This window comes from Hyperoodon ampullatus, assembly GCF_949752795.1.
Source record: "Hyperoodon ampullatus genome assembly, chromosome: 4".
In the NCBI taxonomy this organism is placed as follows: Eukaryota; Metazoa; Chordata; class Mammalia; order Artiodactyla; family Ziphiidae; genus Hyperoodon; species Hyperoodon ampullatus.
In genome coordinates, this window is record NC_136917.1 from 26214134 (window position 1) to 26240193 (window position 26060).

General features: G+C 59.4%; 1 protein-coding gene across 3 annotated transcripts in view; it reads left to right on the plus strand.

The window, feature by feature from the left end:
* The window catches only part of AP3D1 (adaptor related protein complex 3 subunit delta 1), a gene marked incomplete at its 5' end in the record, with an annotated part of 47211 nt that overhangs the window by 19680 nt on the left and 1471 nt on the right, over positions 1 to 26060 (plus strand). Inside the window, 30 exons of one of the 3 annotated variants that reach the window (XM_079702165.1) lie at positions 2459 to 2554; positions 3144 to 3224; positions 4261 to 4341; positions 6881 to 6988; positions 8633 to 8762; positions 9477 to 9616; positions 9720 to 9793; positions 10973 to 11022; positions 11972 to 12021; positions 12121 to 12169; positions 13244 to 13389; positions 13465 to 13613; positions 13690 to 13920; positions 14357 to 14588; positions 15323 to 15468; positions 15936 to 16077; positions 16658 to 16729; positions 17365 to 17446; positions 17768 to 17967; positions 18310 to 18383; positions 18535 to 18709; positions 19019 to 19075; positions 19588 to 19707; positions 19902 to 20048; positions 20268 to 20315; positions 20622 to 20811; positions 21027 to 21115; positions 21197 to 21282; positions 21835 to 21956; positions 22063 to 22142. In XM_079702165.1, coding sequence (XP_079558291.1) covers positions 2459 to 2554; positions 3144 to 3224; positions 4261 to 4341; positions 6881 to 6988; positions 8633 to 8762; positions 9477 to 9616; positions 9720 to 9793; positions 10973 to 11022; positions 11972 to 12021; positions 12121 to 12169; positions 13244 to 13389; positions 13465 to 13613; positions 13690 to 13920; positions 14357 to 14588; positions 15323 to 15468; positions 15936 to 16077; positions 16658 to 16729; positions 17365 to 17446; positions 17768 to 17967; positions 18310 to 18383; positions 18535 to 18709; positions 19019 to 19075; positions 19588 to 19707; positions 19902 to 20048; positions 20268 to 20315; positions 20622 to 20811; positions 21027 to 21115; positions 21197 to 21282; positions 21835 to 21956; positions 22063 to 22142 — 3447 coding nt within the window. Of the gene's footprint in view, positions 1 to 2458; positions 2555 to 3143; positions 3225 to 4260; positions 4342 to 6880; positions 6989 to 8632; positions 8763 to 9476; positions 9617 to 9719; positions 9794 to 10972; positions 11023 to 11971; positions 12022 to 12120; positions 12170 to 13243; positions 13390 to 13464; positions 13614 to 13689; positions 13921 to 14356; positions 14589 to 15322; positions 15469 to 15935; positions 16078 to 16657; positions 16730 to 17364; positions 17447 to 17767; positions 17968 to 18309; positions 18384 to 18534; positions 18728 to 19018; positions 19076 to 19587; positions 19708 to 19901; positions 20049 to 20267; positions 20316 to 20621; positions 20812 to 21026; positions 21116 to 21196; positions 21283 to 21834; positions 21957 to 22062; positions 22143 to 26060 lie in introns of all 3 variants that reach the window. The other 2 variants (XM_079702166.1, XM_079702167.1) reach the window with 2 other exon arrangements.

Here is a 26060-nt window from a genome sequence, read left to right on the forward strand (position 1 = left end):
AGGCTGTTCCCTGCTCTGCGTGGCTCTCAGGATCAAAGCCGGGGCAGGACCAGTGGTCTCGCCTGTCCTGCGCTTCCTGGACATTTGTCTCCAAACAGTGCTGGTGGGAGGCATGGTCTGACGGTAGCTGTGCAGACATTACCAGGAGTGGACTCTGCCTGGCTTCCTGAAAGCTGAGGGGTCATTGGGCCACCTAGAAAATAGATTTGTGCAGAGAGTGCACTGTGTTGGCCGTTCACCAGCGGACGGACATCTGGGCGTTGAGGGGCCAGCGTGTGTGTGTGCATGTGCGTGCACCAGTTTGCACCTGGGACCTGCAGACCATTTCCCGCAGCGCTGGGCCTGTTCTCCCACGCTTGGGATCATCTCTCTGTTCTTTCCCTTTTGAATCATTAACAGCACATTCAGGGTGCACAAAGGGGTTATCGTGCACTGGGATGGGAACTGAGGCGCCTGGGGGATTAGTAACTGGAAGCCCGTTGGAAGGATCTGGTGACCCATGTTCCAATGTCCAACTCTTGGTCATGGAATATTCATCAGACGCTCGCTGAGAGCGCTCTCAGGGTGGTGCCTTCCCCGGGAGCGTGTGCTGGGCCTACGAGTGGTCTGGGGTGATGTGGGAGGAGGGTGCAGCCACTTGGGCGAGGTCGCTGAGCTCGCCCGCCTGGCAGGTTTAGGTGATGCCACTGTTGGTGGGTGACGGGAGCATGGGGCACCACACTCCTCCCAGCCGTGAGTGACGACCGCCTCTGAGCAGGGCTGGGCTCTCCTGGGACTGCCAATGGGACTTCTGTGCGGCTCTGGGGGTGCAGCCTTGCGCCCCATGGGGCACATTCCTCGCTCTGGACCGTGTGTGTCGGTACTGACCTTCTGATCGGTGTTTTAGTACAAGTGCTGGGGTAGTGAGGAAACTGAAGGGAATCGAAAAGGTGTCCACACAGGTGCCTGTGTACACACGTCCATGGCAGCGTGCATCACGGGAGCCAGAAAGTGGGAAGGATCCAAGCCCTTGCGCTGCTGGGTGGGTGGACACGCATGATGGCAGTGCAGCCGAGCACTGACACGCCGCTGCAGCATCTGTCACAGGGAGGCCGACGGGGCGTGCACACAGACCCCTTCAGACAGGCCCTGAGAAGCCTGCAGGAGAGGCTGCCCAGAGAAGGGCCTCAGCGAAGGGGGATCCCGAGGGGAGCCTGCGGTGCCCCTGCCAGTGTGGCTGATCCTGGGAGGAGCCGGGGGTCCCGGGGGCTGGAGGTGTTCACCCTCCCACCCCTGGCGGCTCTCACCTGCGCCCACGCCATCTGGCCTGCCTAGGCCTTAGGCGCCTCGACGCTCTTCTTGGGCGGCCAGCCCCAGAGCAAACGAGAGGCCTGCGAGGGGCCCTCCCAGGGGACCCATGGGAGCTCCTGCCCACGGGGGGCAGCGCTGCACATGGGTAGTGAGCACCGGCTCTGCAGGAGCTGGAAGGCACCAGTGCGCTCACCTGGACGGGGGCACAGAGGGGGGTCAAACCAGTGGAGTTATGTGAAGCGCTGTGACAGGTGGCTGGGGGGAGGCCCCGGCGTGGCCTGTCACCTGCTGGGCCCCGGCTCCGTGATGTGCAGTATGGGGAAGGAGGATGGCTGCCCGGGCCAGTAATGAACCTGGGCCGCATGGAGGTGGACGAGAGGGGCCCAACAGGCACGGTTCCTGGGGCGGCCAGGCCCTTCTTGCTGTGGGTGCCAGTGGGGCCCCCCGCATGGGTGGCCATGCTGGGCAGGGCTCCCGGGCTCCCCGGTCACAGCAGTGTGGGACCGAGGTGGACCTGCCGCCCCCGGCCACGTGGGCTGAGGGACGGGCCTTTGGCACTGGGACATGGGATCTCTTCTGGGCTTGCACTTTCTCTCGTTCACAGCTGGTTAAAGGGTTAAACTGGAGGACTAAGAACTTTGCCGTGTCTTATGCTCTGTGTTGGAATGGTTATTCTTTTTTTTCTAAGTTTTAAAACTTTTCATCGTAGAAAATGTCAGATATACACACGAGTAGGAGAAGCAGAATTCCCACAGCTCAGTGTGCCTGCTTCAGGCTAGATCAGCCCAGGCCACTCCTGTTCCCTCGCGGCCCCCTGCCCCTTGGGAGGAGAGTTTTGGGGGATCCCAGGCAGGTTATCGCACTGACAGGGCTTTTCAGGATAACAGCCTTGTTACCATTCACATACTATTCAGCTCACCCCTTTAATATGTGTAATTCAGTGGTTTTCAGTATACTCACAGAGTTCTGTTGAATTCCAGAGCATTCCATCACCCTCCGTCTCCCCCTCCCCCAGCCCCTGACAGCCAGGACTCCCCTCTGCCTCCCTGGAGTTGCCTGTTCTGGACGTTTCATCTAAATGGAATTGCACACTGTGTGACCTCTTGTGTCTGGCTTCTTTAGGTTTTAGCCAGACACTCGCAACTTTTCAATTTTTTTTTCCTTTTAGGCAAAATATATCTCTCAGTGCATTGATGAAATCAAGCAAGAGCTGAAGCAAGACAACATTGCGGTGAAAGCAAATGCAGTCTGCAAGCTGACCTACGTGAGTGCCGGGCCGCTCGCTCTGTCAGGCCGGGTCTGGCTCCACCATCCCCCTGCTGTCTGTCCATCCATCCCACCGCCACAGATGGACACCGTCCGCTCCAGGCGCCAGCCTGGGGGCACACGCCGGGCTGACTTGGGGTGGAGGGCGAGGCATGCGTGATGATCACGTGGCACAGGGCAAGCTGGGGCCCCATCCAGTGGGCCTTTCCCACGTGGAGGGGCGGGAGCGCCCCTGCTTTCACGACTCCCCTGTGGGCTGGACCCCGAAGCCTGGTGGGTGGAGCCCTGCAGTCCCTGGTCGGGGTGTGAGCCTGGGCCAGGCACCCCATGCTGGCCTCCCCTGGTCAGAGAAGGGAGATGAACGGCCTGCCTGGTTACCGGTCCTTGTGGGGAATTTTAACCCATGTAACGCTGGTATTTCAACTGCAGGTGTTTATTTATCAGGGGCATTATTTTAGTGTGTTATTAACCTGTCACTTTGGTTTTAAACCTGAAGACTCACCTGTCAGAAAAAGAAGGAATCTCCCCAGAGTGTGGGGGTGGGGAGCTGGGGCAGCTGCGTGAGAATTGGCCTCTTTCTTCCGCAGCTGCAGATGCTAGGATATGACATCAGCTGGGCCGCCTTCAACATCATAGAAGTGATGAGCGCCTCCAAGTTCACATTCAAGGTGAAGGGAAGCAGCTCGCTCTGGGGCCTGAGCCCTGTCGTGGGGTCCTGGGGGAGGAGAGCGTCCGTCCTGTGACGCAGGCCATGCTGGGAGGGGACACAGTGACAGACACCAGCGACCCATTCCCATCACCACTTCTGTCCAGTTAGGTCTTAGCACTATTTGCATCACGTTTTTCTTTCCATTTTAAGTAGTGTCAGTGAAATTTGGGTTTGTAGGGTTGGTTATCTGTTTCGTAATACAAATTAAAGTAAATTTGTGACTTCAAAAAAATAAGCAGACACTGATCGTCTCCCCCAGAGACCACCACTTGTCACTTGTCCCGGTGTTTCTTAGGACCCTCTGAGCGTTTTTTCTTGGCGTCTCAGCGATCCTACTCGTGCGCAGTTTGAGACATTGCTTTCTTCTTACTTGATACCATAACAAATAAGCATGTCTCCTGCTTTAGTAAATGTTCTGAAAAGCGGTTTTCAGTGCCCACAGCCCATTTGGGGGTGTCCCGTGGTTTTCCTGGCTTGGCTCAGTTTTCCTTGGGAACACACACCATGCGGCGGCTGAGGCTGTGTCCTGCCGACGGGTCACTGCTGAGGGCAGGTTCCCGTCCTCCTGAAGGACACAGTTGTCCTGCCTGCCGGTTACTCTTGGTGAAGAAACGAAATGCCGTATTTGCCAAAATTGGGCCAGTGCTCTGCACGTGTGCTGAAGTATCACATGCACGTGCAGGTGCGACTTTAGGTTACACTCAGCCCGAGTTTAGGCGCTTGTGATGACTTACTCCATCAGACCGTAACAGCAGCTCCCGCTGCCAAGAAGCCAGTGAGGATGCACACGTTAGCGACAGGACGTGCTTGGCAACCCCTGAAAGACACTGTGCTCCAGAGACCATATGCCTGGGACAGGGCGAGGGGTGCCCTCCTCCTGGTTTGTGACGGGCCGGCCAGGGCTGCCTAGCGTGAAGCTCAGGAGGGCTGGGTGCTTCCCCGAGGGCACCCAGTCCCCTTGTCACCCCTGACGCTTCCATTTGTTCCACTCACAGCGAATTGGCTACCTCGCTGCTTCCCAGTGCTTTCACGAAGGGACCGACGTCATCATGCTGACCACCAACCAGATCCGCAAGGTAGGCCCCTCCTGCGGGAGCAGGTTAGCGGGCAGATGGACAGCCTTCTGCGATCCTCGGAAATGGGAAAAGGGACAGCGGGGCATGCGGGGCTTTCCTCTCGTATTCCCCCCTTGGCGACAGGGGCTGCCCCCTCGGTCACTCCTTTTTTCAGCCCCTTTCCCCTCTTTTGGGGGCGCCTGCTGAGGGCTCGCCCCTCCCAGCGTGGGGGCCTTTGTGCCCACTGGGTCTTGTGAGTCGGACCGGGTGCGTCTCTCGGCCCCGTGTGGTATTCTGTGCTCTGCAGGGAGCACTGAGTAGTCAGCTCCTCCTTGGCCTCAGGACTTTGAGTATCTCTTGTCTCCCGCCTCGCTGCAAGCGGTCAGAGGGAGTGTCCCACCCCAGACCCCGCATCGGACCCTGTGGCCCGGGGCTCTCAGACGTCCAGTGCCAGGGCCGGGGCGGAGCTGTTGTGGTCGCCCCGCAGGTGGCTGGTGTCGGGGCTCCAAGCGGGCGCTGCAGGGCAGGCAGGCTGTTGGCAGTCATCTGAGGGCCCCTCCGCTAACCTGCTGGCTGACGCCCCGGGGCAGCTCCAGAGGCGCCTGCTGCTCTTGTCGGGCTCTTTGTGAATCACGCTGAGTTGGAGGGACTGTGCCATGAGGCCCTGTCTGCTCAGCCTGGGCTGGAGTGATCTTTTTTTCTTTCCCCGCATGGGGGATCTTAGTTCCCCGACCAGGGATTGAACCTGAGCCCCCTGCAGTGGAAGTGTGGAGTCCTAACCACTGGACCACCAGGGAAGTCCCTGGAGTGAATTTTAAAAGCCTGTGTTTTCGTATTGTTATCACAGTCTGGAAGGTTAACTCTTCTTTTTTTTCAGTGACTTTTTTTTCATTTATTTTTGGCTGCGTTGGGTCTTCGTTGCTTCAGGCTTTCTCTAGTTGTGGCGAGCGGGGGCTACTCTTTGTTGAGGTGCGCACGCTTCTCATTGCAGTGGCTTCTCTTGTTGCAGAGCCTAGGCTCTAGGCGGGCGAGCTCAGTAGTTGTGGCACGTGGGCTTAGTTGTTCCGCAGCACGTGGGATCTTCACGGACCAGGGCTCAAACCCGTGTCCCCTGCATTGGAAGGCGGATTCATTTTTTTTAAAATTAATTAATTAATTTATTTTTGGCTGCGTTGGGTCTTCGTTGCTGCGTGCAGGCTTTTTCTAGTTGCGGCGAGCAGGGGCTACTCTTCGTTGCAGTACGTGGGCTTCTCATGGCGGTGGTTTCTCTTGTTGCGGAGCACGGGCTCTACGTGTGTGGGCTTCAGTAGTTGTGGCACATGGGCTCAGTAGTTGTGCCTTGCAGGCTCTAGAGTGCAGGCTCAGTTGTGGCACACGGGCTTAGTTGCTCCGCGGCATGTGGGATCTTCCCGGACCGGGGCTCGAACCCGTGTCCCCTGCATCGGCAGGTGGATTCTTTTTTTTTTTTTTTTTGCTGTATGCGGGCCTCTCACTGCTGTGGCTTCTCCCGTTGCGGAGCACAGGCTCCGGACGCGCAGTCTCAGCGGCCATGGCTCACGGGCCCAGCCTCTCCGCGGCATGTGGGATCCTCCCAGACCGGGGCACGAACCCGTGTCCTCTGCATCGGCAGGCGGACTCTCAACCACTGCGCCACCAGGGAAGCCCGGCAGGTGGATTCTTAACCACTGCACCACCTGGGAAGTCCCTGGAAGGTTAACTCTTAAAACGTCTCTCTTGGGGCTTCCCTGGTGGCGCAGTGGTTGAGAGTCCGCCTGCCGATGGAGGGGACATGGGTTTGTGCCCCGGTCCAGGAAGATCCCACATGCCGCGGAGCGGCTGGGCCCGTGAGCCATGGCCGCTGAGCCTGCGTGTCGGAGCCTGTGCTCCGCAACGGGAGAGGCCACAGCAGTGAGAGGCCCACGTACCGCAAAAAAAAAAAAAAAAGTCTCTCAGTGTATCTTTTACCACATGTGTGAAGTTTGGGGAGGTTCCTCTATGTAAACAGAGTCCTCTCTTTGTGCCGAGACGGGGCTTCCGCATCGGTTTTAGTGGGGGCACAGGCGAGTGACGTCAGAGGCTAGGGCTGATGTGCGCTTCCTGTGGCTGCTTTTCCTGCTCCCCTGAGGGGTGGAGCTCTGGTGGAAGCTTCTCTCTGCTTTGGGGAGGGGCCCAGAGGAGTCACCCCTGGCTGTAGTAGGGGAGACACCCCATTGGAAGCAGAGGTTCTCGGGTTCCACCCTGGGGGGCCCCAGCCCTGTGCCTTCGGGCGGTTGGAGCCGTCTGGCTGCACCATTTCCTCGGCCCTTGGGTTCTCCCATAGGGAAGCCGTGGGTGGCAGTGGCTCTGCCCCATTGCACCCCTGGAGCGAGGGGCGGACCTGAGACAGCCGTCCCCTTAGAACCGTCCTGGCTCTTGCTTGGTGACAGAGCTTGGAGCTGGCTGCTTCTTGTGAGTCCTCGTCCAAGCCCGTCTCCAGACCCAGAGCAGGGCTGGCGGGCACAGCTGGGACCCAGCGAGGCGCAGTGGGCGCCTGCCTCTAACCCTCTCCCTCCCTTTCCAGGACCTGAGCAGCCCCAGCCAGTACGACACTGGCGTTGCGCTGACTGGCCTGTCCTGTTTTGTTACCCCAGATCTTGCCAGAGACTTGGCCAACGACATCATGACACTGGTGAGTCTGGGAGCGTGCCCGCCCCCCTCGGCTTTTGCTCCCTGACATGCCTGGAAAACCGAGGTTGTAATGTCATGTTGAGGGCACTTGGGTGGGCGGAAACGGCCTGGGTCCCCAGGATGAGCTGGGACACCGAGTCACCATCTCCCCTTCCATCACCTGGCGGGGCCCGCCATTCACACCTCACCTCCTCTGAAATGGTCCTACTGGGGAGGGGCGGGGGGGTCTGGCTGGGGACGATGGCCTGTCGTGAGCGCATGACCCATCACCTGTGTTCTGAGGCATGGGTGGTGATGGCAGTGGTCTTGGCAGGCAGCGTGGTTAGGTGGTTCTCCGGCCAGGAAACTTTTTATTTTCATCTGAGCAAATCTGTTGTCTGGGGCCCAGTCCATCCAAAAGGCAGAAACCCCAGCCAGCCTTGATCTCCAAGGTGGGCAAGAACTTTGTTCTGAAATGTGGACGCGCTCTTAGAAATCACAATCCTCGACTCCAATAAAAATTAATTAAAAAAATAAAAACAAAACTGGAATTGACCCTAAAAAGAAAAAAAGGAAAGAAATCACGGCCCTCAGAGGGTTGCCTGCTGCACACCAGATTCTCCATGATTGGGAGGCTTTCCCCCTCCGACCACGATAAAGCAGCATGGAAGGGTGGCATGTTCCTCCCAGGAGGGTTCTGTCCGTACGTGGCCCATTCTCTGTGCAGACGGTCAGGCCTTGGCTCGTGGTCTGGAAGGCTTTGGGTACACGCAGCTTCTAGATCCCGGGCCAGCACAGCACGGTCCAGGCTGCATCCAGTCACCGCCTGTTATAAATGGTTTGTCCACACACGGCCCTGCCCCTTCGTCCACACGGTGTCCCTGGGCTTCCCAGCAGCAAGGGCAGAGTCAGACGGAGACTCTGGCCTGCAAAGCCGAGTATTGATCTTCAGGGCCTCTTCAGGAAGTGTGAGGAGCTCTCTAGGTGAAAGTGGTCACGAGCCCACAGCGGGGCGGTAGTGAGCTGTCACAATGAGTTTCGGTGCCGGGTCACGGGGGTGGGGGTGACTTCCTCAGGGCCAGGCTGCCTTGGGCCCTGACAGGTGAGGAGTGTGCCCACCTGCAGACGAGAGGCCCTCCTAGCTGGAGCACAGTCCCGGAGAAGGACAGGAGCTCCAGGGGTGCAGTGCAGAGGTGTGGAGGGGGCTGAGGCCCGGGCAAGGGGCCCTGCTCAGGGGACAGGTCTTGGTGGCCCGAAGAGTCCGAGGCCAGTGTTGACACGTGGAGGCTCTCTCCAGCGTGACCTTCCATTTGGGGCCCCCCTCCCTCATTCTGTCAGTGCGCCCCAGTAAATCCAGGAGGCCGGTCTCAGCCTCCAGAGGGCAAGCTGGGATCATGGACTCGGGGAGGCAGGTTTCGATTCAGTCCAAGACACTGTTGTGTAATCCCTGGGCTGGGGGGGCAGTGGAGTAAACGTGCAGGCCGGGCTCAGAGGCCAGAGGCCAGATGAGCTGGAGAGAGGGTTATCCTCCAGGTGATGGAGGCGAGACGCGGGCAGGTGTGGGAGGGGAGGGGAGGCGGCGGGGGGAGCAGGGGGTGCAGGAAGGACCGGGGAGGGGTGGGCGCAGTGGTGTCAGCAGGGAGACTGACACCCTCTGCCCCTGCAGATGTCGCACACCAAGCCGTACATCCGGAAGAAGGCTGTGCTGATCATGTACAAGGTGTTCCTGAAGTACCCCGAGTCTCTGCGCCCCGCCTTTCCTCGCCTGAAGGAGAAGCTGGAGGACCCCGATCCCGGTTTGTTGACTTGAGTTAAGAAGGGCCCCATGTGGGGCCGTGATGCTCTACCAGCGTCTGTGAAGGCTTGGTGGAGGGGGGTACTAGGTCCCGGGACCCCGTCCTAGCCCTCCCCCATAGGGCACCTTCTTACTTCCTGGCACCACGAGATGCCAGGTTCACTTTCTACTTCCCCGCCAGTCCTGGAATCCGCCGTTTCTTCAGACAGCTCTAGTTTTGTTAGCTGGTGTGGGATTTAGAAACCAAGACCACTGGGTGTGCTTATTTCTGCCAGCTGTAATTGCCTCCAGGCCGCAGCAGACACCACACTCGCTCACTGGGGAGGCCTCTCTGCATGTTCGCTGTCTCGTGTTTATTCTGCTGCCTCGATTGGCAGTCCCACACCACAGGGTTCACTCCTGCCTCTGCCTGTCCTTTTCTGTAACTCCATCCGGGGAGACCCTGGGCCATGCAGATGTAAAACAGCTTCTCCAAATCTTTGCTTGTCTCGGGAGAATCTGCTGTGCATTGCAGAGGATCACGGGGTGTGGAGTGTCGTGGCTAGGGTCAGGAGCCGAGGGGCAGGGGAGGCGGGCTGGGGGCATGAGCGGGGGCAGCCCTGGGGGGAGGCAGACAGAGCACCTGGAGTGACTCTGATCCTGCTGGGGACACGCCCCGAGGGTCCGGCCTGCTCTGGAGGACGCCCCCTTGCTGATGGCGTCCCTCACTTCACAGGGGTCCAGTCGGCGGCAGTCAACGTCATCTGTGAGCTGGCCAGACGTAACCCCAAGAACTACCTTTCCCTCGCTCCGCTCTTCTTCAAGCTCATGACCTCCTCCACCAACAACTGGGTCCTCATTAAGATTATCAAACTGGCAAGTGTCGCCCCTGGGGTGTCCTGGGCACGCCAGCCAGCAGAGCCCCGGGCTGCCGTCCCATCCCTGCTTCGGGTGACCACTGGCCTCTCTTGTCCCCTAGTTTGGTGCTCTGACCCCCTTGGAGCCAAGGTTGGGTAAGAAGCTGATTGAGCCTCTCACCAACCTGATCCACAGGTAGGGCTTGGGGCGGGCGTGGGAGGGGTGCCCCAAGGAGGGGCGGGCGGAGGGGCACCCAGGCCTGAGGGCCTGCCGCCGCCAGGAGCTGCGTCTCTGCGCTCTCCCTTCCTCGGTCTGCAGACAGCACAGTCAGGACAGGGTGGAGAGGGAATTCCCTGGTGGGCCAGTGGTTAGGACTCCGAGTTCTCACTGCCGAGGTCCCGGGTTCAATCCCTGCTTGGGGAACTAAAGTCTCACAAGCGTGCAGCACCGCCAGAAGTAGACAGACAGACAGATAGATAGGCAACGGGGATATATTTTAAAAATAAAAAAAGGATGGAGAAAGCTGTCCCAGCCAGTCTCTGGTTCACAAGTAGACCTCAGCAGTCTAGTTGAAGAGCCCTGGGTGAGTGTGTCACCGCCCAGTTCTGGAATGTTCTAGGAGCTTCTACATGACTTCAGGTGCCTGTGGTTGAATTGTGGGGGCCAAGCTTCAGGTGCCAGGAGATTCTGCGCCTGAGGTCCCGTGGGAAGTGGCCAAGGGCTTGGGACGTTGCTGATTTTAAACAAATCACCAGTCACCGGGTTTATAGTAGCTTGTGGTTTTCAGAGCATTGACAAGAAGCCATCAGTCCTATGACCGTTCATGTGGACTGCCTCTGGTGGCCCGTGCTCTCGGGTTTGGGGGATTTGGGCTTGAGAACATCACTGTGAGAATATCAGAGTGGAGTGGACGTGCCTGGTGCCCACCCTGGTCGTCCTGGGCTGTGCTGACTGTGGCCCTGGACGCCCCCGAGGGATGACATGGGGCACGACTCCGTGTTCTTCCTGCCTGCGCGTGGCCAGGCCTACTCCCTGTCCCAGTGGAGCCGGCCGGCAGGGTCTGGGCTGGAGGAGAGAGGCTTTTGGGGAACTTGGCTTCTCTTCATGGGGGTCGCAGAATAAGAAGGTTATCCGTGTGTGGGCTGCAGTGGCGGGAGCATTTCAGGCCGCTTTTGAGGGCTACAAGGGGTGCTTCTGTCCCTTGGAGGAACCTGATGGCCTCACTGCCCAGGGTGGGGTGTCACTGGCATGGCCTTCAGACCCGAGGCTCCCTGGGCTCCGCGTTTCCTCGGAGGTGGTGCCCCCAGGGGTCTCGGTGGGGTGAGCGGGAGGCAGGCGGCCCTGTCTTCCCAGCTCCTATGTTTCTTTCTCTAGCACGTCTGCCATGTCCCTTCTGTACGAGTGTGTCAACACCGTCATCGCAGGTGAGCACCGGGGTGACCTGTTCTGGAGCAGGGAGCTGTCGCCAGCGGGGGAGCTGGTCCCCGGGCCTCACCAGAACCTTGAGGTTCCCGGCTGGGAAGCTGTTTAGCCCGGCCCGTCTGCAGCCCCTTTGGAAGTGTCAGCTTGGACACGGTTGCAGCCAGAGTCATTGCCAACCTCGGGCTCCAGTGTTAAACACTGCACCCTGGCCTCTGCCACACCTACCAGCAAGACCGCTTTTCATGAGCATTTTAAAGCAAATCTCAGGCCGCTTCCCCTGTGGCGTCTTTAGCATAGGACCTACAACCAGGAGAATTCTCGAGAGGGAATCGGCACTTGCTCCCCAAAGGGTCTCGTGGAGTCCGTTAGTTGCAATCAGACCACCTGGTGACTTGTCCCTGCCACCCAGTTTCCTGTAGATAGGCAGAGGGAGTTGGTGGCCCAAGGGTTCAGCTTCTTGCTGTCTGCCTGTGCCTGCCCTAAACTGTCGGATGCTCCTCACAGCCCGTGGGCAGCCTTAAGTTCAGTGAAGCCCAGGAAACTGGCCTGGGGTCTATGCTCGTGACTGCTGTGTGGGCTGTGAGTGTCACTGAGGGTCAGCGACAGTGAAAGGGAGAGAAAGGGCAAGTGTGGGACTTGGGAGCAGGGCAGGCTGGCCAGAGAGTGGTCCCTGAGTCTGGAAAGGTCTATGAGGAGGACCGAGGTATGGCAGGATTGCAGATGGCCCTGGTGATGGGCAGAGGGAGTGGGGATGCAGACGGGAGGTGGGCCTGGTCCATCGTGCGTCGCGGGGCCAGCGGGTCTCAGCTGAGGGCTGACCCACGGACCTGCCCTGGACAAGGACCCCTGGTGCCCGGGGTCTGTGGTCTGCTCTCTTGGTCGCAGAGACCCAGCCTGGGGTTCTCACTGGGGCCGGTCACGCGCGACCCTCACCCCAGTCATCTGTTTCAGTGCTCATCTCGCTGTCGTCTGGCATGCCCAACCATAGTGCCAGCATCCAGGTATGTCATGGGACCAGGGGCTCCCCTCCTAGGCCCCAGGGACACCGACTCTGCCATTGGTTTAGAAGATGTGACCAGTGGCATCTCCCCTCTTTACAGCTCTGTGTTCAGAAACTGAGGATATTAATAGAAGACTCCGATCAGAACTGTGAGTTGCTCCCTCTGCAGGCCCTGCGCCCTAGACCTCCGCTAGTGAGGGCTCGTCCCTGCCCGAGAGGAGAGCGGGCCTGGCATGGCTGGCAGATTCCTCCCTGGGTACGGCTCCCTCGTCTGCACGGCGGGTTCCTTCCAGCCGGCATCTCGGTGTCGCTTGGCCGTGTCCACTGGAAAGGTCTTTAAGCTCTGGGCCCTGTGCCCACATCCACGGGGACCTGGGACCCGGTTGCAGGGGGGAGCCGGGGGGGCCGGCAGAAGTGCAGTTGAGACATAAAGGGCGAGCTCAGCCCCGGGGGGAGCAGGCTGGGCGTGGAGGAAAGTCCCCGCGGGCATGCTGCAGGCCCCCCCGGTGGTTAATCAGATGGGGTGGTGCGTGGGGCTCCTGACGAGCGAGGGGGAGCCACTGTCCGTCTTGCTCGTGTGCCAACTCGTGCACTTCCTTCAGCCGACGTGTGCTGTCGAGGGTTCCAGCCAGTCACACGCCCCTGCTGCCAGGACCACGGTGGAGAGGGCTTCTGAGGGCCTGGTCATGTGGACTGCTCATTTTTTGTTTTTCTTTTTTGGTTTTCTTTTTTTTTTTTTTTTGTCTGTGCCTTGTGGCTGCTGGGATCCTAGTTCCCCAACCAGACCAGGGATTGATCCTGGGCCCTTACAGTGGAAGTGCGGAATCCCAACCACTGGACAGCCAGGGAATTAATTCCCTGGCTGCTCATTTTGAATCCAGGTCTGTTTGTTTTGAGCAGGAGTCGTCGAACTTTTCCTGGAAAGGGCCAGATAGTAATTCTCGTCAGCTTTGCAGGCTGTGTGGTTTCTGCCACTGTAGTGTAGAAGCCTGCTGGCGGGTGTAGACCACAGGCCTGTCGTGTGCCAGTAACACTGCCCTAGAGATGGGCTGTGGCCCAGTCTAGATGACGGTGCGTTGGGCTGCTTGAGGTGGGCAACGAGGTGGGCCTGGTGCCTGTGAGACGTGGGCCGACGGGGCCCAGGTGGTTTGGGGTGGGGCTGCAGGCCCGGCCTCGCTCTCAGAACCTCGTCCATGTCTGAGAGCACTGCGCTGTGTCTGCAGTGAAGTACCTGGGGCTCCTGGCCATGTCCAAGATCCTGAGGACGCACCCCAAGTCCGTGCAGGCGCACAAGGATCTTGTCCTGCAGTGCCTGGACGACAAGGACGAGTCCATCCGGCTGCGGGCCCTTGACCTCCTGTATGGCATGGTGCGTGCCCACCCTGCCACCTGGACGCCCTGCCTGCCCACCCGGCCCCTCCCTCACCAGCCGCCGCCCCCCCAGGTGTCCAAGAAGAACCTGATGGAGATCGTCAAGAAGCTGATGACCCACGTGGACAAGGCCGAGGGCACGACCTACCGCGACGAGCTGCTCACCAAGATCATCGACATCTGCAGCCAGTCCAACTACCAGCACATCACCAACTTCGAGTGGTGCGGCCCGCAGCCCAGCGTGTGGGCGGGTGGGCGGGCAGGCGGGGGCGCTGCCCTCACGGGCTCTGTCCCGCAGGTACATCAGCATCCTGGTGGAGCTGACCCGGCTGGAGGGCACCCGCCACGGCCACCTCATCGCCGCCCAGATGCTGGATGTGGCCATCCGCGTGAAGGCCATCCGCCGTTTTGCCGTGTCACAGATGTCCGCGCTGCTCGACAGCGCCCACCTGGTGGCCAGCAGCACCCAGCGCAGCGGCATCTGCGAGGTGCTCTACGCGGCCGCCTGGATCTGCGGGGAGTTCTCCGAGTGAGTGGGGGCCAGGGGCCTCCTGCTCCCCAGGGGAAGCGGGTGTGCCCGCCAGACCCCAGCCCCGGCAGCCGCCCCGCCCACCCGCCTACCTCCTCTCTCCCGCCCTCATTGGGCAACAGCTGCTCTCGCGGTGAACGTCTCCCGTCACGGGGAGCGGTGAGAGGTCTGCCAGCCGCTGGCCCAGCCTTCCTCCCCTCCTCACCGCTGCAGCCACAGGTCATCCATTGCCAAATTCAGGCCGCTGATAGTTTTCCTTTCCTTTTTCTCGACTGCTTTGTGTGGCTGCTCTGTGACTGTCACGCCATTGCTGTGGTTTCTCCCTTCACATCCCCTCCCTCAGCACCTGGCATCGGGCAGGGACTCGCAGGGCTGGCACCAGCCCTGGCACACAGACCCGCTGGGGCGGCTGCTCACCGGCCCTCCCTATCCTCAGGCACCTACAGGAGCCCCAGCAGACCCTGGAGGCCATGCTGCGGCCCAAAGTCACCACCCTGCCGGGCCACATCCAGGCCGTGTACGTGCAGAACGTGGTCAAGCTGTACGCAGCCATCCTGCAGCAGAAGGAGCAGGCCGCGGACGCGCAGGCGGCCCAGGAGGTCACGCAGCTCCTGGTGGAGCGGCTACCCCAGTTTGTGCAGAGCGCGGACCTGGAAGCCCAGGAGCGGGTGAGCGCCACACGTCGGCACGTCCTCGGGGTCGAGTCAGCTACGGGAGAGCAGCTTGGGCAGGGGGGGTGGGCAGATCTGGAGCCACCATGCTGGGGAGGCCCTGGGTCAGGGGGCGTGGGAGACTGAGCGAACGGGAGACCGTGTGAGGGTATGTGGTCAGCCCGAGAGGGAAGCATCAGAGGTGACTGCGGTCCTGGAGGATGCTGGCCAGGAAGGTGGAGGAGAGCTGGTCGGAGGAGACCTTGGCATGGCGTCTGGGCATCGGTGGCCTAGGAGCCCACCTCTTGGCTCTATGGTGACGTGGGGCTCTCAGCTACCCAGACCCCACACCGGCGCTCGGTGGGCCCCGGCGGCCTCTGCGGTCATGGGCGGGTGTGTGCCGTGCGCCCATCTGCTGGCTGAGGGTCAGCTGCGCTCTTGGGGGCCGTGTGAAGGTGCCCTGGTGGCCGGCGCTGCTGCTCACTGGGGCGGTTGCCTTGTGGGGTGGTGCTCAATCCACCCCCAACCCCTTGTCTCGCCCGGGAGCCCGTTTGTGTCCTCGTGAAGGAGACAGCAGCTGGGCTGGCGGCCTGGCTGGCCTGGTCAGCGGCTCCTCGCAGCGTGTTCTGCAAGTCCTCAGCAGGGATCTGGCTGGGCGTCTGCACTGTTTGAGCGATGCCCTGCGGGGGCTGAGTGGCCTTCAGGGCCAGGCCTCCGTAACTCCTTCCTGACTCATCCATGGTCCCCCCCAGGCATCCTGCATCTTGCAGCTGGTCAAGCACGTCCAGAAGCTTCAGGCCAGGGATGTGCCGGTGGCAGAAGAAGTGAGTGCCCTCTTTGCTGGGGAGCTGAACCCGGTGGCTCCCAAGGCACAGAAGAAGGTTCCGGTACCCGAAGGGTGAGCCTTGTGGTCCGTCAGAGGACACAGACGCAGGGTGGCATGAGGGCCTATGGAAGCAGAACCACAGCCCGGACCTGCTGTCCAGACGGGCGAGGTGGAGGGGGCTGGGAGGAAGGCCCCCTGAGGCCCCGGCCCCCTGAGGCCCCAGCCCCCTGTGGGCGGGACAGACCCTTCTCACACAGACTGTAGGCACGGCACTCACTAGTTCTCCAGGGGCCCTGCTGTCCCCACCCCTGGTGCCACCCCTGGGAAGCAGGTTGGCTGGTAGTTGTCGCCCACAAACCTTGCGGGCAGCGTGAGAATGTGGCGGGGGGCTGCCCAGGCTCCAGGGTCCCTGGTCTGCCTTGCCCGCTGTGACCTCGGGCCACTGCCCAGCCTTCATATCCTTGTCTCCAAGGGGACGGCAGCGTCCAGGGCCAGGCATGCAGGCTGGAGCCACCGTGTGATCTCACTGTGTCCTGCAGCCTGGACCTGGATGCCTGGATCAATGAGCCGCTCTCGGACAGTGAGTCTGAGGATGAGAAGCCCAAGGCCATCTTCCATGACGAGGAGCCACGGCACGCCAAGCAGCGGCCGCCCGAGGCGGACGAGCAGGAACTGGCCCGGGTGAGGCGGGGCGGGCCAGGGCCACGCATGGTCAGGTCTGGGCTTGGGTCCACTGTCCGGTGGGCAGCGCTGAGCCCACCTTCAACTTTGGGTGGGGTTCTTGTTGAGACCAGGAGCGGCCTCTTGAGCCGGGAGCTCCCTAGGGAGACCGTGGGGCCCGAGCACGCTCAGGCCCTGGGGTGCCCCGCATGCCGTGCCCACCTGCTGCCTGCACTCCTGGATGCGGGGCCTCAGGGTGTCCTGCAGACTGGAGAAGCAAGGCGTGCTGCGTCCCCCGCTCCCCTGCCTGCCTCCCTCGCCCAGCCTGCCCCCAACCCCAGGCCCTACCCCGGAGCACACGGCCTCTCCGACCCCCACCCGTGCAGCTCCTGGGTTGTCCCTCCTGCCGCCTGCCTGTCTCCCACTTGCTCTTTCCCACCGCTAGCCTCCGTCTCCTGGTGGTCAAAGGCCAACAGTGAAAGTGGCGAGGGGTCCCGCCCCCCCCCGGGTCTGGCGCGTGAAGGTGGCCCCCACCTGGGAGGATGCGAGGGTGAGGGCTCCGCGTACCCGCTGACGTGCACGCTGCATCCTGTCCCCTCAGCGCCGCGAGGCCCGGAAGCAGGAGCAGGCCAACAACCCATTCTACATCAAGAGTTCCCCGTCCCCCCAAAAGGTGAGGCCGGCCTGCTCGTCCTTGAGACACGCTCCCACGGGGCCCGTCCGCTCTCTGTCCATGGCCTGTGCGGGGCTGTCAGCAGGTCCACGGGCAGGACCGTGAGGGGCTCCTGACACCAACACTTGGGGAGTGAGTCCTGCGTGGGCGAGGTCAGGCTCCTTTGCCTTGGTGGGAGGGGAGGGGGCGTGAGGGGACCTGGGGTCCTGCCTGGAGCCACCTCCTTCATCTATACCCTCCGTCCTGCAGACCCGTTGTCCGTGTTGGGCTCCCCTGGGGACATGTGGCTCCACGGGGCGGGTGCTGCGCGGTTTCCCTGCTCCTGAGATTTCTGCGTCACCCCTCTGAGGGGCTGCAGGGTGTCCCCCGCCAGCACCTGTGTGTCGGGCTTGCTGATTCCAGCCGTCCTGGGGGCGGGAAGCGCTATGTCACCATGGTTCCAAGCCTGCACTGTTTTTCCGACTTGGAAAGAGAAAGGATTCAGGTGCAAAAAATGGAGGTCTTGCACCCCATCCTGTACTTGTCCCCACCGGCAGCCCACCCCCGTCTTTGTGACCCCTTGCTCTGGGGCGTCGGCGCATCACGCTGGGCCTGCTGCCCTGCCCAGTGACGGGGCCTCGGTGTCTCCTCTCTAGCGGTACCAGGACGCGCCAGGTGTGGACCACATTCCCGTGGTGCAGATTGACCTCTCGGTGCCCTTGAAGGTGCCAGGCAAGTGTGTGCCCGGTGGCACGGGTGACGGGGACCTCAGGCCAGGTGCAGGCGCTGCCTCGGGCCTGCGCTCCAGCCTTGCACCCCGTGCTGCATCCTCGTCCCAGCAGGCACGGGTGCACGCCACGGCCCCCAGGTTCAGCCCCACACCCCTCACCGCCCTGGGGCCCCCCTCTGCGTCTCGGTACCCAGAGGGCATTGCCCAGCATCCCCTTCCCCCAGGCATGGGTCTCGGGGCTGTGGGTGAATCAGGTGGCAGCAGGGTGCTGGCCGGGTGGGACGTGTCCAGGGCTCTGGGCTGAGTGCCGCATGTGCACCTGTCGGCAGGGATGCCCATGTCAGACCAGTACGTGAAGCTGGAGGAAGAACGGCGCCACCGGCAGAGGCTGGAGAAGGACAAGAGGAAGAGGAAGAAGAGGGAGCGGGAGAGGCGGGGTGCCCGGCGCCACACCTCACTGCACACAGAGAGCGACGAGGACATCACCCCCGCCCAGCGTGTGGACATCGTCACCGAGGAGATGCCCGAGGTCAGCTGCGGGCCTGCGTGTCGGGCGGGCGCCCTTCCCCGAGGTGGGCTCCACCCTCGCGTGGGCCTGCCCATCGCTGCTGCCTCTATGGCACGGGGCAGCCTTGGCCAGCTGTGCCCTGTGCACCGTGAGCAGGTGGCCCCTGCACTCCTGCCCTATTACCTGTGCTGAGTTCGCTGCCCGCACCGAGAGCCAGGCTCCAGATCAGACTCCCTCGTGGGTGTGGACTTGGTGGCCTGTTTCTGAGAAGGGAGGTGGGGGCCTGTGGACCCGTAAGGCTTGGCGGGGTCGGGGGCCGGACGGGTTGATGTGGATGGACGCAGGGCTCCTCTCCCCGCTCAGAACGCCCTGCCCAGCGACGAGGATGACAAAGACCCCAACGACCCCTACAGGGCCCTGGACATCGACTTGGACAAGTGAGTGCTGGGACTGAGACCTGGGCAGCTGCCCCGCGGGGCTGGACGTGGCCTGGGCTCCCCATGGCCTGGTCCCTCCCTCTGTTCTCTGGTTACTACACAGAGGGGGAGCGGCCTTGTCACGGGCCCCGCCTCCTGTGACCACCCCCAGGCCCCTAGCCGACAGTGAGAAGCTGCCCGTCCAGAAACACAGAGACGCTGAGACCTCCAAGTCCCCGGAGAGACAGGACGTCACTGTCATGGAAAAGAAAAGCAAGAAGCCCAAGAGGAAGGAGAAGAAGCACAAGGAGAAAGAGCGAGAGAAGAAGAAGAAGGAGGCGGAGAAGGTGAGAGCCAGGCGGCGTGTGTCATGTTGGGCGGGGCGGGCCCGGGCTGCCAGCCACCCCTCTTCCATTGCGCGCGTGACACGCGTGTGGAGGGGGCTCCTACACAACCGTCAGGCATGGCTCGTGGGCCTTGCCGCGGAGCAGCGTGATTCCGCCTGGCCACGTGGTCCTGGCGGTAGCGCTGGATGTGCCCCCAGCTCCCTGCACACTCGGGCCCTGCGGGGCCGCAGTGGCCTATGCCTGGAGGAGCCACTGTGCTCTCTCGGGGCTGCTGGCTCTGGCCAAAGGCGTGTGTTCCTGTGGTTTCAGGGTGCGGACTTAGACTTCTGGTTGTCCACCACGCCGCCTACTGCCACCCCAGCCCCGGTAAGAGCCTGCTAGTGACCTGTGCTGGCCCCGAGTGCCCCTCGGCAGACACCTATGCTTTTCAGCCTTGGAGACATCAGGGCGCCACCTCGGTGCCCTGCCCTGGCGGTGGAGGAGGTGGGGGACCCTCAGGCAGAAGCTTGGTCTGGGCTGGCTCGGTTCTGTGCCTGAGGTCTCGCCCAGGCAGTGGCTGTGTGGCCAGCCCTCGGCGCAGAGCCTGGGCCCCCAGAGCCAGGCAGCGCTCCTGAGTGACCGCTTTGTGTTAGTGGCTGGGGCCTGGTGGCTCTGGGGTCTCCAGCCGTGACCCCGGTCAGTGCCAACCGGCCACAGGCCGGGCCTCCTTTCCCCTCTGCTGGCCACTGGCGCTTACTGGGGGCCACACGTCTGTCTGCGTGCTGGCGACACGCCTGGCATGCGGAGGGAGGTTCGTCACTGCGGGGTGTCCCGGACCAGGGCAGGGCAGGGCTGAGGGCACTGGCCACCCCATCCTGGGCGCCAGCTGCCTTTAGAGCCTGCCACCCGGCTCCCTGCAGGAGGAGCCCGGCGTGAATGCCGCGGTCACTGCCCCTAAGGAGGAGCCCAGGGGAGAGGAGCAGGACGCCGGCGAGGACGCGGAGCAGGACCTCGAGAAGGTGTGGGACGCGCTGTGCAGGATCCGGGCTGGGGGAGGTGCTAGCCCGCCACCAGGTCCCACCGAAGGGGCTGCTGGGGCCTCCTCACAGCGGCCTCCTGTCGCTGTGCATATGGGTTTCTGCTTCCACACGGCTCCGTGGGGCTGTGACTCGCACAGGAGCATGGGCTTGACCTGAGCCCTGTTCTGTCTCAGAAGCCTTCCGAGCAGAAGAAGAAGAAACACAAGAAGGACAAGGGGGAGCGCTCCAAAGACAAGAAGAAACCCAAGAAGAGGGCGCCTCCGAGGGAAGGGGAGGCCGAGCCCGTGCAGAACGGCGCGCTCTGTGAGGAGCCGCTCCCGGTGAGGGTGCTTCCCTAGCACGTTGGGAGTGGGCCGTGGGCGTTGCACCCTCCCTGCGGTCCTCCCGGCCCTGCCAATGTCAGGAGCCCCGGGGTGTAGACTCGTGTTGTCCAGGACCCGCGGGTGCTCCTAGTGTTTCCTGCCGGCGCACCTGGCAGCTCCCGACGTCAGTCCCAGGTCCTCACCGCCCAAAGCTGAAACGTTTCTCTTTTGTTCCAGCCCATGTCTAGCTACTCTCTCCTGGCTGAAAATTCTTACATCAAGATGGTGAGCCATGTGGGGGTTACGGGCAGTGGGACTGGGCGGGCTCAGGGCTCTTGTCTCTGGATGTGCAGGGTGTGCAGCGGAGCCGGGCGGCTGGTGAGGCCTGCTCACAGTGGGTCGGGAACAGCTGACGGTCATGGACAGAGCTGGAACTCCGGTGCTCGTGCGAGGGCTCAGGACGTTCCCTTCTTCGCACGTTCATGCAATGGGACAGCGGGTGGTGCCCACACTCTCCCAGGCCCTCGTCTAGACCCACGGGGGTCCCTGGTGGGCTCCCCTGCCCCGCCGACCCTGGGCCTTACTGTGCAGACATACGACGTGCAGGGCAGCCTGCAGAAGGACAGCCGGGTCACGGTGTCCGTGGTCCTGGAGAACCAGAGCAGCAGCTTCCTCAGGAACATGGAGCTCAACGTGCTGGACTCGCTCAACGCCCGGCTGGCCCGGCCAGACGGCTCCTCGGTCCATGACGCTGTCCCCGTGCCTTTCCAGCTGCCCCCTGGTGAGTGGCCCCCGGGGCGCCCAGGAGCCCCCGGATCCTGTCATCTGGTGCCCCCTCAGGGCTGAGCCTGGCTTCCCTGACCAGGGCAGGCAGCACTGAGGACAGACCCAGGCCAGGCTTGCGTCCCTGCCACCTGCCCAGGTGGCTGCACCCCCATCCGCCACCCCAGGCCGTGCCCCGTGCTGCTTCTCAGGTCCGTTTCTCGCCCTCTCCAGGCATCTCCAACGAAGCCCAGTTTGTGTTCACCATTCAGAGCATCGTCACCGCGCAGAAGCTCAAAGGGACCCTGTCTTTCATTGCCAAGGTACCTGATGGGGGAGGGGGGGCACCCTGAGGGTCAGGCGCGTGTCCCGCCCCCGCCCACCCTGCGCCCCTGCTCCTGCAGAATGATGAAGGTTCCACCCATGAGAAGCTGGACTTTAAGCTGCACTTCACCTGCACCTCGTACTTGGTCACCACACCGTGCTACAGGTGCGCCACCCTCCCGCCCACCCCTGGCTCTCCACTTCTGTGCCATGGGAAGCTCTCCATGCGGTCACCTTGGCAACGTCCTCTGACCTGAGACGAGGATGTGCACAGAGTGTTGGGTGACCGGCTCGTGGTTGGTGCAGAACGCCCAGTGCGTCTGCCGGGCCGGCCAGCTCGGGCGCCTGACTCTCAGCACAGGCCTGGCGGCCCTAACGCTGGACGTCCAAGCCCGGAGTGCAGGCAGGGCTGGCCCTCCCGAGGCCCCTCTTCGTGGCCCTCTCCCCGTGTCCTCACGTGCTCATCCATCCCAGCACATCTGCATCCTCATTGCATGTTCCCACAGGGACCCTGGTCACGTTAGATTAGGGCCTTGTCTCCAAGTGCAGTCGTGTCCTGGGGACACAGTTCAGCTCTTGACTTCCTACCAGCCCTTGGGGCACCCTGAGCTATAGGCCCACAAAGGACGTGCCCCACCCCCTGAGCTGGGGTCTCTGCCTGCCCTGCTGCAGGGGAGCCCCCTGTTGTCCCCCACCCTGTTCTGTGTCCTTCCCGCAGTGATGCGTTTGCCAAGTTGTTGGAGTCCGGGGACCTGAGCATGAGTTCAGTCAAGGTTGATGGCATTAGTATGTCCTTCCAGAACCTTCTGGCAAAGATCTGTTTTCACCACCATTTTTCTGGTAAGACTGGACGTGCTGACAGATGGCTTGGCCCTCTTCCCATACCTGTGACTGTCCCCTGCTGCCAGGGGCTGGCCCGGCCTCACCCCCGGGCCCTCTGTTGCAGTTGTGGAACGGGTGGACTCCTGCGCCTCCATGTACAGCCGTTCCATCCAGGGCCACCACGTCTGCCTCCTGGTGAAGAAGGTGAGTCCCATGGGAGGGCCCCAGCCAGGCCTGTCCACCCCTCACCGCTGTGCCTCCTTGAGCTGTGTTTGTGAGGGGTGTCGGCCTTTCCTTTTCTCCGTCTGACCTTGGCATCAGGGCACTAGTGCATTCCCTCCTCTCGCATTTCCCGGAAGAGATTGCGTGTAGTCAGTATTCCTTTTTGCATGTTATGTAGAATTTGCCAAGGAAATCGTTTGGGTCTGGGGGTTTCTTTTTTGAAGGATTTTTTATCTACGAGTTCAGTTTCTTTCTTTGATAGTTGCAAGACTTCTTGCTTTCTCTGTTTTTTATTGGGTGATTTTTGGTAGTTCGTAGTTTTCAAAGAATTGGTCTGTTTTATCCAAGTTATGGAACTGATAGTGTGTCAAGTTGTCCAGTTCTCTTTGTGTGCTTTTAGTGTCTGAGGGATCAGTGGGGATTATTTTTCATTCTTGATGTTGGTAATTGGTGTCTTCTCTCATTTTTCTTGGTTATCCTGGCCAGAAGTCTTACTTATCCATTTTGTTGATCTTTTGAAAGATCAATTTGATAACCAATCTTTTTAAAAAGTTAGGGACTTTCCTGGCAGTGCAGTGGTTAGGACTCCGTGCTTCCACTGCCGGGGGTCCGGGTTTGATCCCTGGCATGGTGCGGCCAAAAAAAAACAAAGTTAATGTTTCTTTAAAACAATAAATTTTATTGAGTTCTGCTGTATATCTCCTTACTTCTGCTTGCCTTGGGTTTATTTTGCTCATTTGTGGTTTCTTAAGGTGAAAACTTAGACCAAGACCTGTCTCCTCGTCTTCTTTTTTTTTTTTTTTAATATTTGTTTGTTCATTTATTTACCTACTTATTTTTGACTCGAGCCAGGTCTTTAGTTGCCGCGTGCGGACTTCTTAGTTGTGGCATGTGGACTCTTAGTTGCAGCATGTAACTCTTTAGTTGTGGCATGCGGGATCTAGTTCCCCGACCAGGGATCGAACCCGGGCCCCCTGCATTGGGAGCGCAGAGTCTTACCCACTGCACCACCAGGGAAGTCTGAGACCTGTCTCTTCTAATAAAGTTTTTAGTGTTATAAATTTTCCTCTAAGTACTGTTTTGGATGAACTGCACACATTTTTATGATTCATTTTCATTTCTATACAGTTGAAAATACTTTCTATCACTGCTTCCTCTCTGACCCATGGATTACATAGAAGTATGTTAACTTCCAAGCGTTTAGAAAGTTTCCTGTTGCTTTTTGGTTACTGATTTCTAGTTTGACTTTTCAGGCCTTTGAAATGTGCTGAGGCTTGTGCTCTGGCCCAGGATGTGGTTATTCTGGGTGGATACTCCATAGGTGCCTGGAAGCATGTTATACCTGTCACCTAGATCTTGCTGGTTGATGGCGTTTTCCTTTTCTTCTGGATCCTTGCAGATTTTCTTCTGGCCCTTGATGAGTGAGCAAGGAGTATGAGGCCAGTGGTGGTCAGTTGGTCTGCTCCCCCAGTTCGTCAGGCTTTACTCCATGTGTGGGAGCCCTGTTGTTGGCTGTGTGGACTGTTAGAATTGTGGGATCTTGGGGCTTCCCTGGTGGTGCAGTGGTTGAGAGTCCGCCTGCCAATGCAGGGGATACGGGTTCGTGCCCCGGTCCGGGAAGATCCCACATGCCGCGGAGCAGCTGGGCCCGTGAGCCATGGCCGCTGAGCCTGCGCGTCCAGAGCCTGTGCTCTGCAACGGGAGAGGCCACAGCAGTGAGAGGCCCGCGTACCGCAAAAAAAAAAAAAAAAAAAAAAAAGAATTGTGGGATCTTGGCAAGAGACCCTCATCAGTGGGTGTGCTCCTCTCTGTCCTGGGCTGTGTTCTTTTCTCTGAAGGCTACCTTGTCTGGTATCAGTACAGGCACTCCTGCTCTCATTTGATGGGTGCTTACGTGGTATGTCTTTTGCTATGAACCTGCCTTTATCTTGTTTGGATAAGAATTCCTTGTGAATGCTGTAGCGTTCGGGTCACGTGTCCTTATTCATCCTGTCAATCTGTGTCTTTCAGTTGTTGTGTTCAGACCGTTTGTGCTTAAAGTATTACTGATATATTTGGGTTTGTCCCACATTTTGTTTTTTCCCTGTGTTTATTGTTCCTCTTCTTCCCACTCCCACTTTCTGTGGCATTTGTGAGCATTACAGTATCCCGTGTTTATATGTTGGCTGTGTTATTGACGGTTTCCGTGTATCTGCTTGGGGGGCTTGAGGGATTACATTACACACTTGGTGTGCACAGTCTACTTGGAACTCAGGCGGAATGTAAAAAGTTCACACCGTCTCGGTCCCTTGACCCTCCCTTCGCACGGGCAGTTGTCTTAGGTTTTGCCTTTGCAGACGTTGAAGACACCTTACGCCACGTTACAACTTTACAGATTTCAGAGAACTCGGGGTGCAGGTGGGGGCGGGAGGGGGTGAGATTGCCTCTTGTGCTCGCCCATGTGTCTACCATTTCTGTCGCTTTCATTCCTCACGTTCCACCCTCTGGCTCATTTCCCTCTGTCTGAAGAACTTCTTTTTAGATCATGTCTATTGGATGTGTATTCTCTTAGTTTTCCTTCATCTGATTAGTCTTTATTTCAGTATTCCTCAAGGCTGTTTTTGCTGGGTATGAAATACTGGCTTTGTCGGTCTTTTCACTCAGTACCTCAAAAATAGGCCATTTCCCCCCTTTTTTTTTTCATTTTTTAAAATTAATTTTTATTGGAGTATAGTTGCTTTACAATGTTGTGTCAGTTTCTACTGTACAGAAAAGAGAATCAGCTATACGTATACATATATCCCCTCCCTTTTGGACTTCCTTCCCATTCAAGTCACCACAGTGCATTCCACCTGTTTTTTGTGTTTTTTTTAAAGAAACTAAATTGTTTTATTATTATTTTTTATTAGTTTCTGCTTTATAACAAAGTGAATCAGTCATACATATACATCTGTTCCCACATCCCTTCCCTCATGCATCTCCCCATTTCCCCCTTTTTAAAAAGAAAAAAAATGAAAATATATACTTATTTGTCTGCGCCAGGTCTTAGTTGCGGCATGCAGGATCTTTTTAGTTGCAGCATGAGGGATCTTTGGTTGCGGCATGCAGGATCTAGTTCCCTGACCAGGGATCGAACCCGGGCCCCCTTCATTGGGAGCACAGAGTCTTAGCCACTGGACCACTAGGGAAGGCCCTAGGCCATTTCCTTTTGGTGTCTGTGGTTTCTGACAAGGAACATTTTCCTTTTACTAGGGAATGCATCGTTTTCCTCTGGCTATTTTAGGTTTTTCTTTGTCTTCAGTTTTCAGCAGTTTGTGATGTGTCTGGGCATTGACTTCCTTGGGTTTATGTTAACTGTGTGGAGTCTGCCGAACTTGCTGAATCTGTGCGTTTATGTCTTTTGCACAACTTGGAAGTTTTCAGCTATGATTTAAATACCTCTTCAGCACTGCATTCTTTGTCCCCTCCTTCCGGGACCCCTGTGATGTGAATCTCAGACCTTTTGTTACTCTGCGCACCCCACTCCACCTCCGACTCCTTTCCACTCTCTGTTCAGCTTGGATTATTTCCATTAATCTCTTGTCAGGGTCATTGACTCTTCTGTCATGTCCATTCTGCTGTTGAGCCCATCCAGTGAGCTTTTCATCTTGGCTGTTGTATTCAGGTCTAGAAGTTCCACTGGGTTGATCTTGACTCTTCCATTCCTTTGCTGAGATGTTGTGTTTTCTTGTGTGCCTCAGGAGTGTATGTGGTTGGTGATGGGAGGTTCTCGTAGTAGCTACTTCAAAGCCTGTTAGGTGATTCCAACATCCACCTCTTCTCGATGAGTGTTTGTTGATTGTCTTTTCCATGTGAGCTGAGATTTCCCCGGTCTTGCGGTGCCGAGTGATTCTGGACTGTATCCTGGACACTTTGAATAGG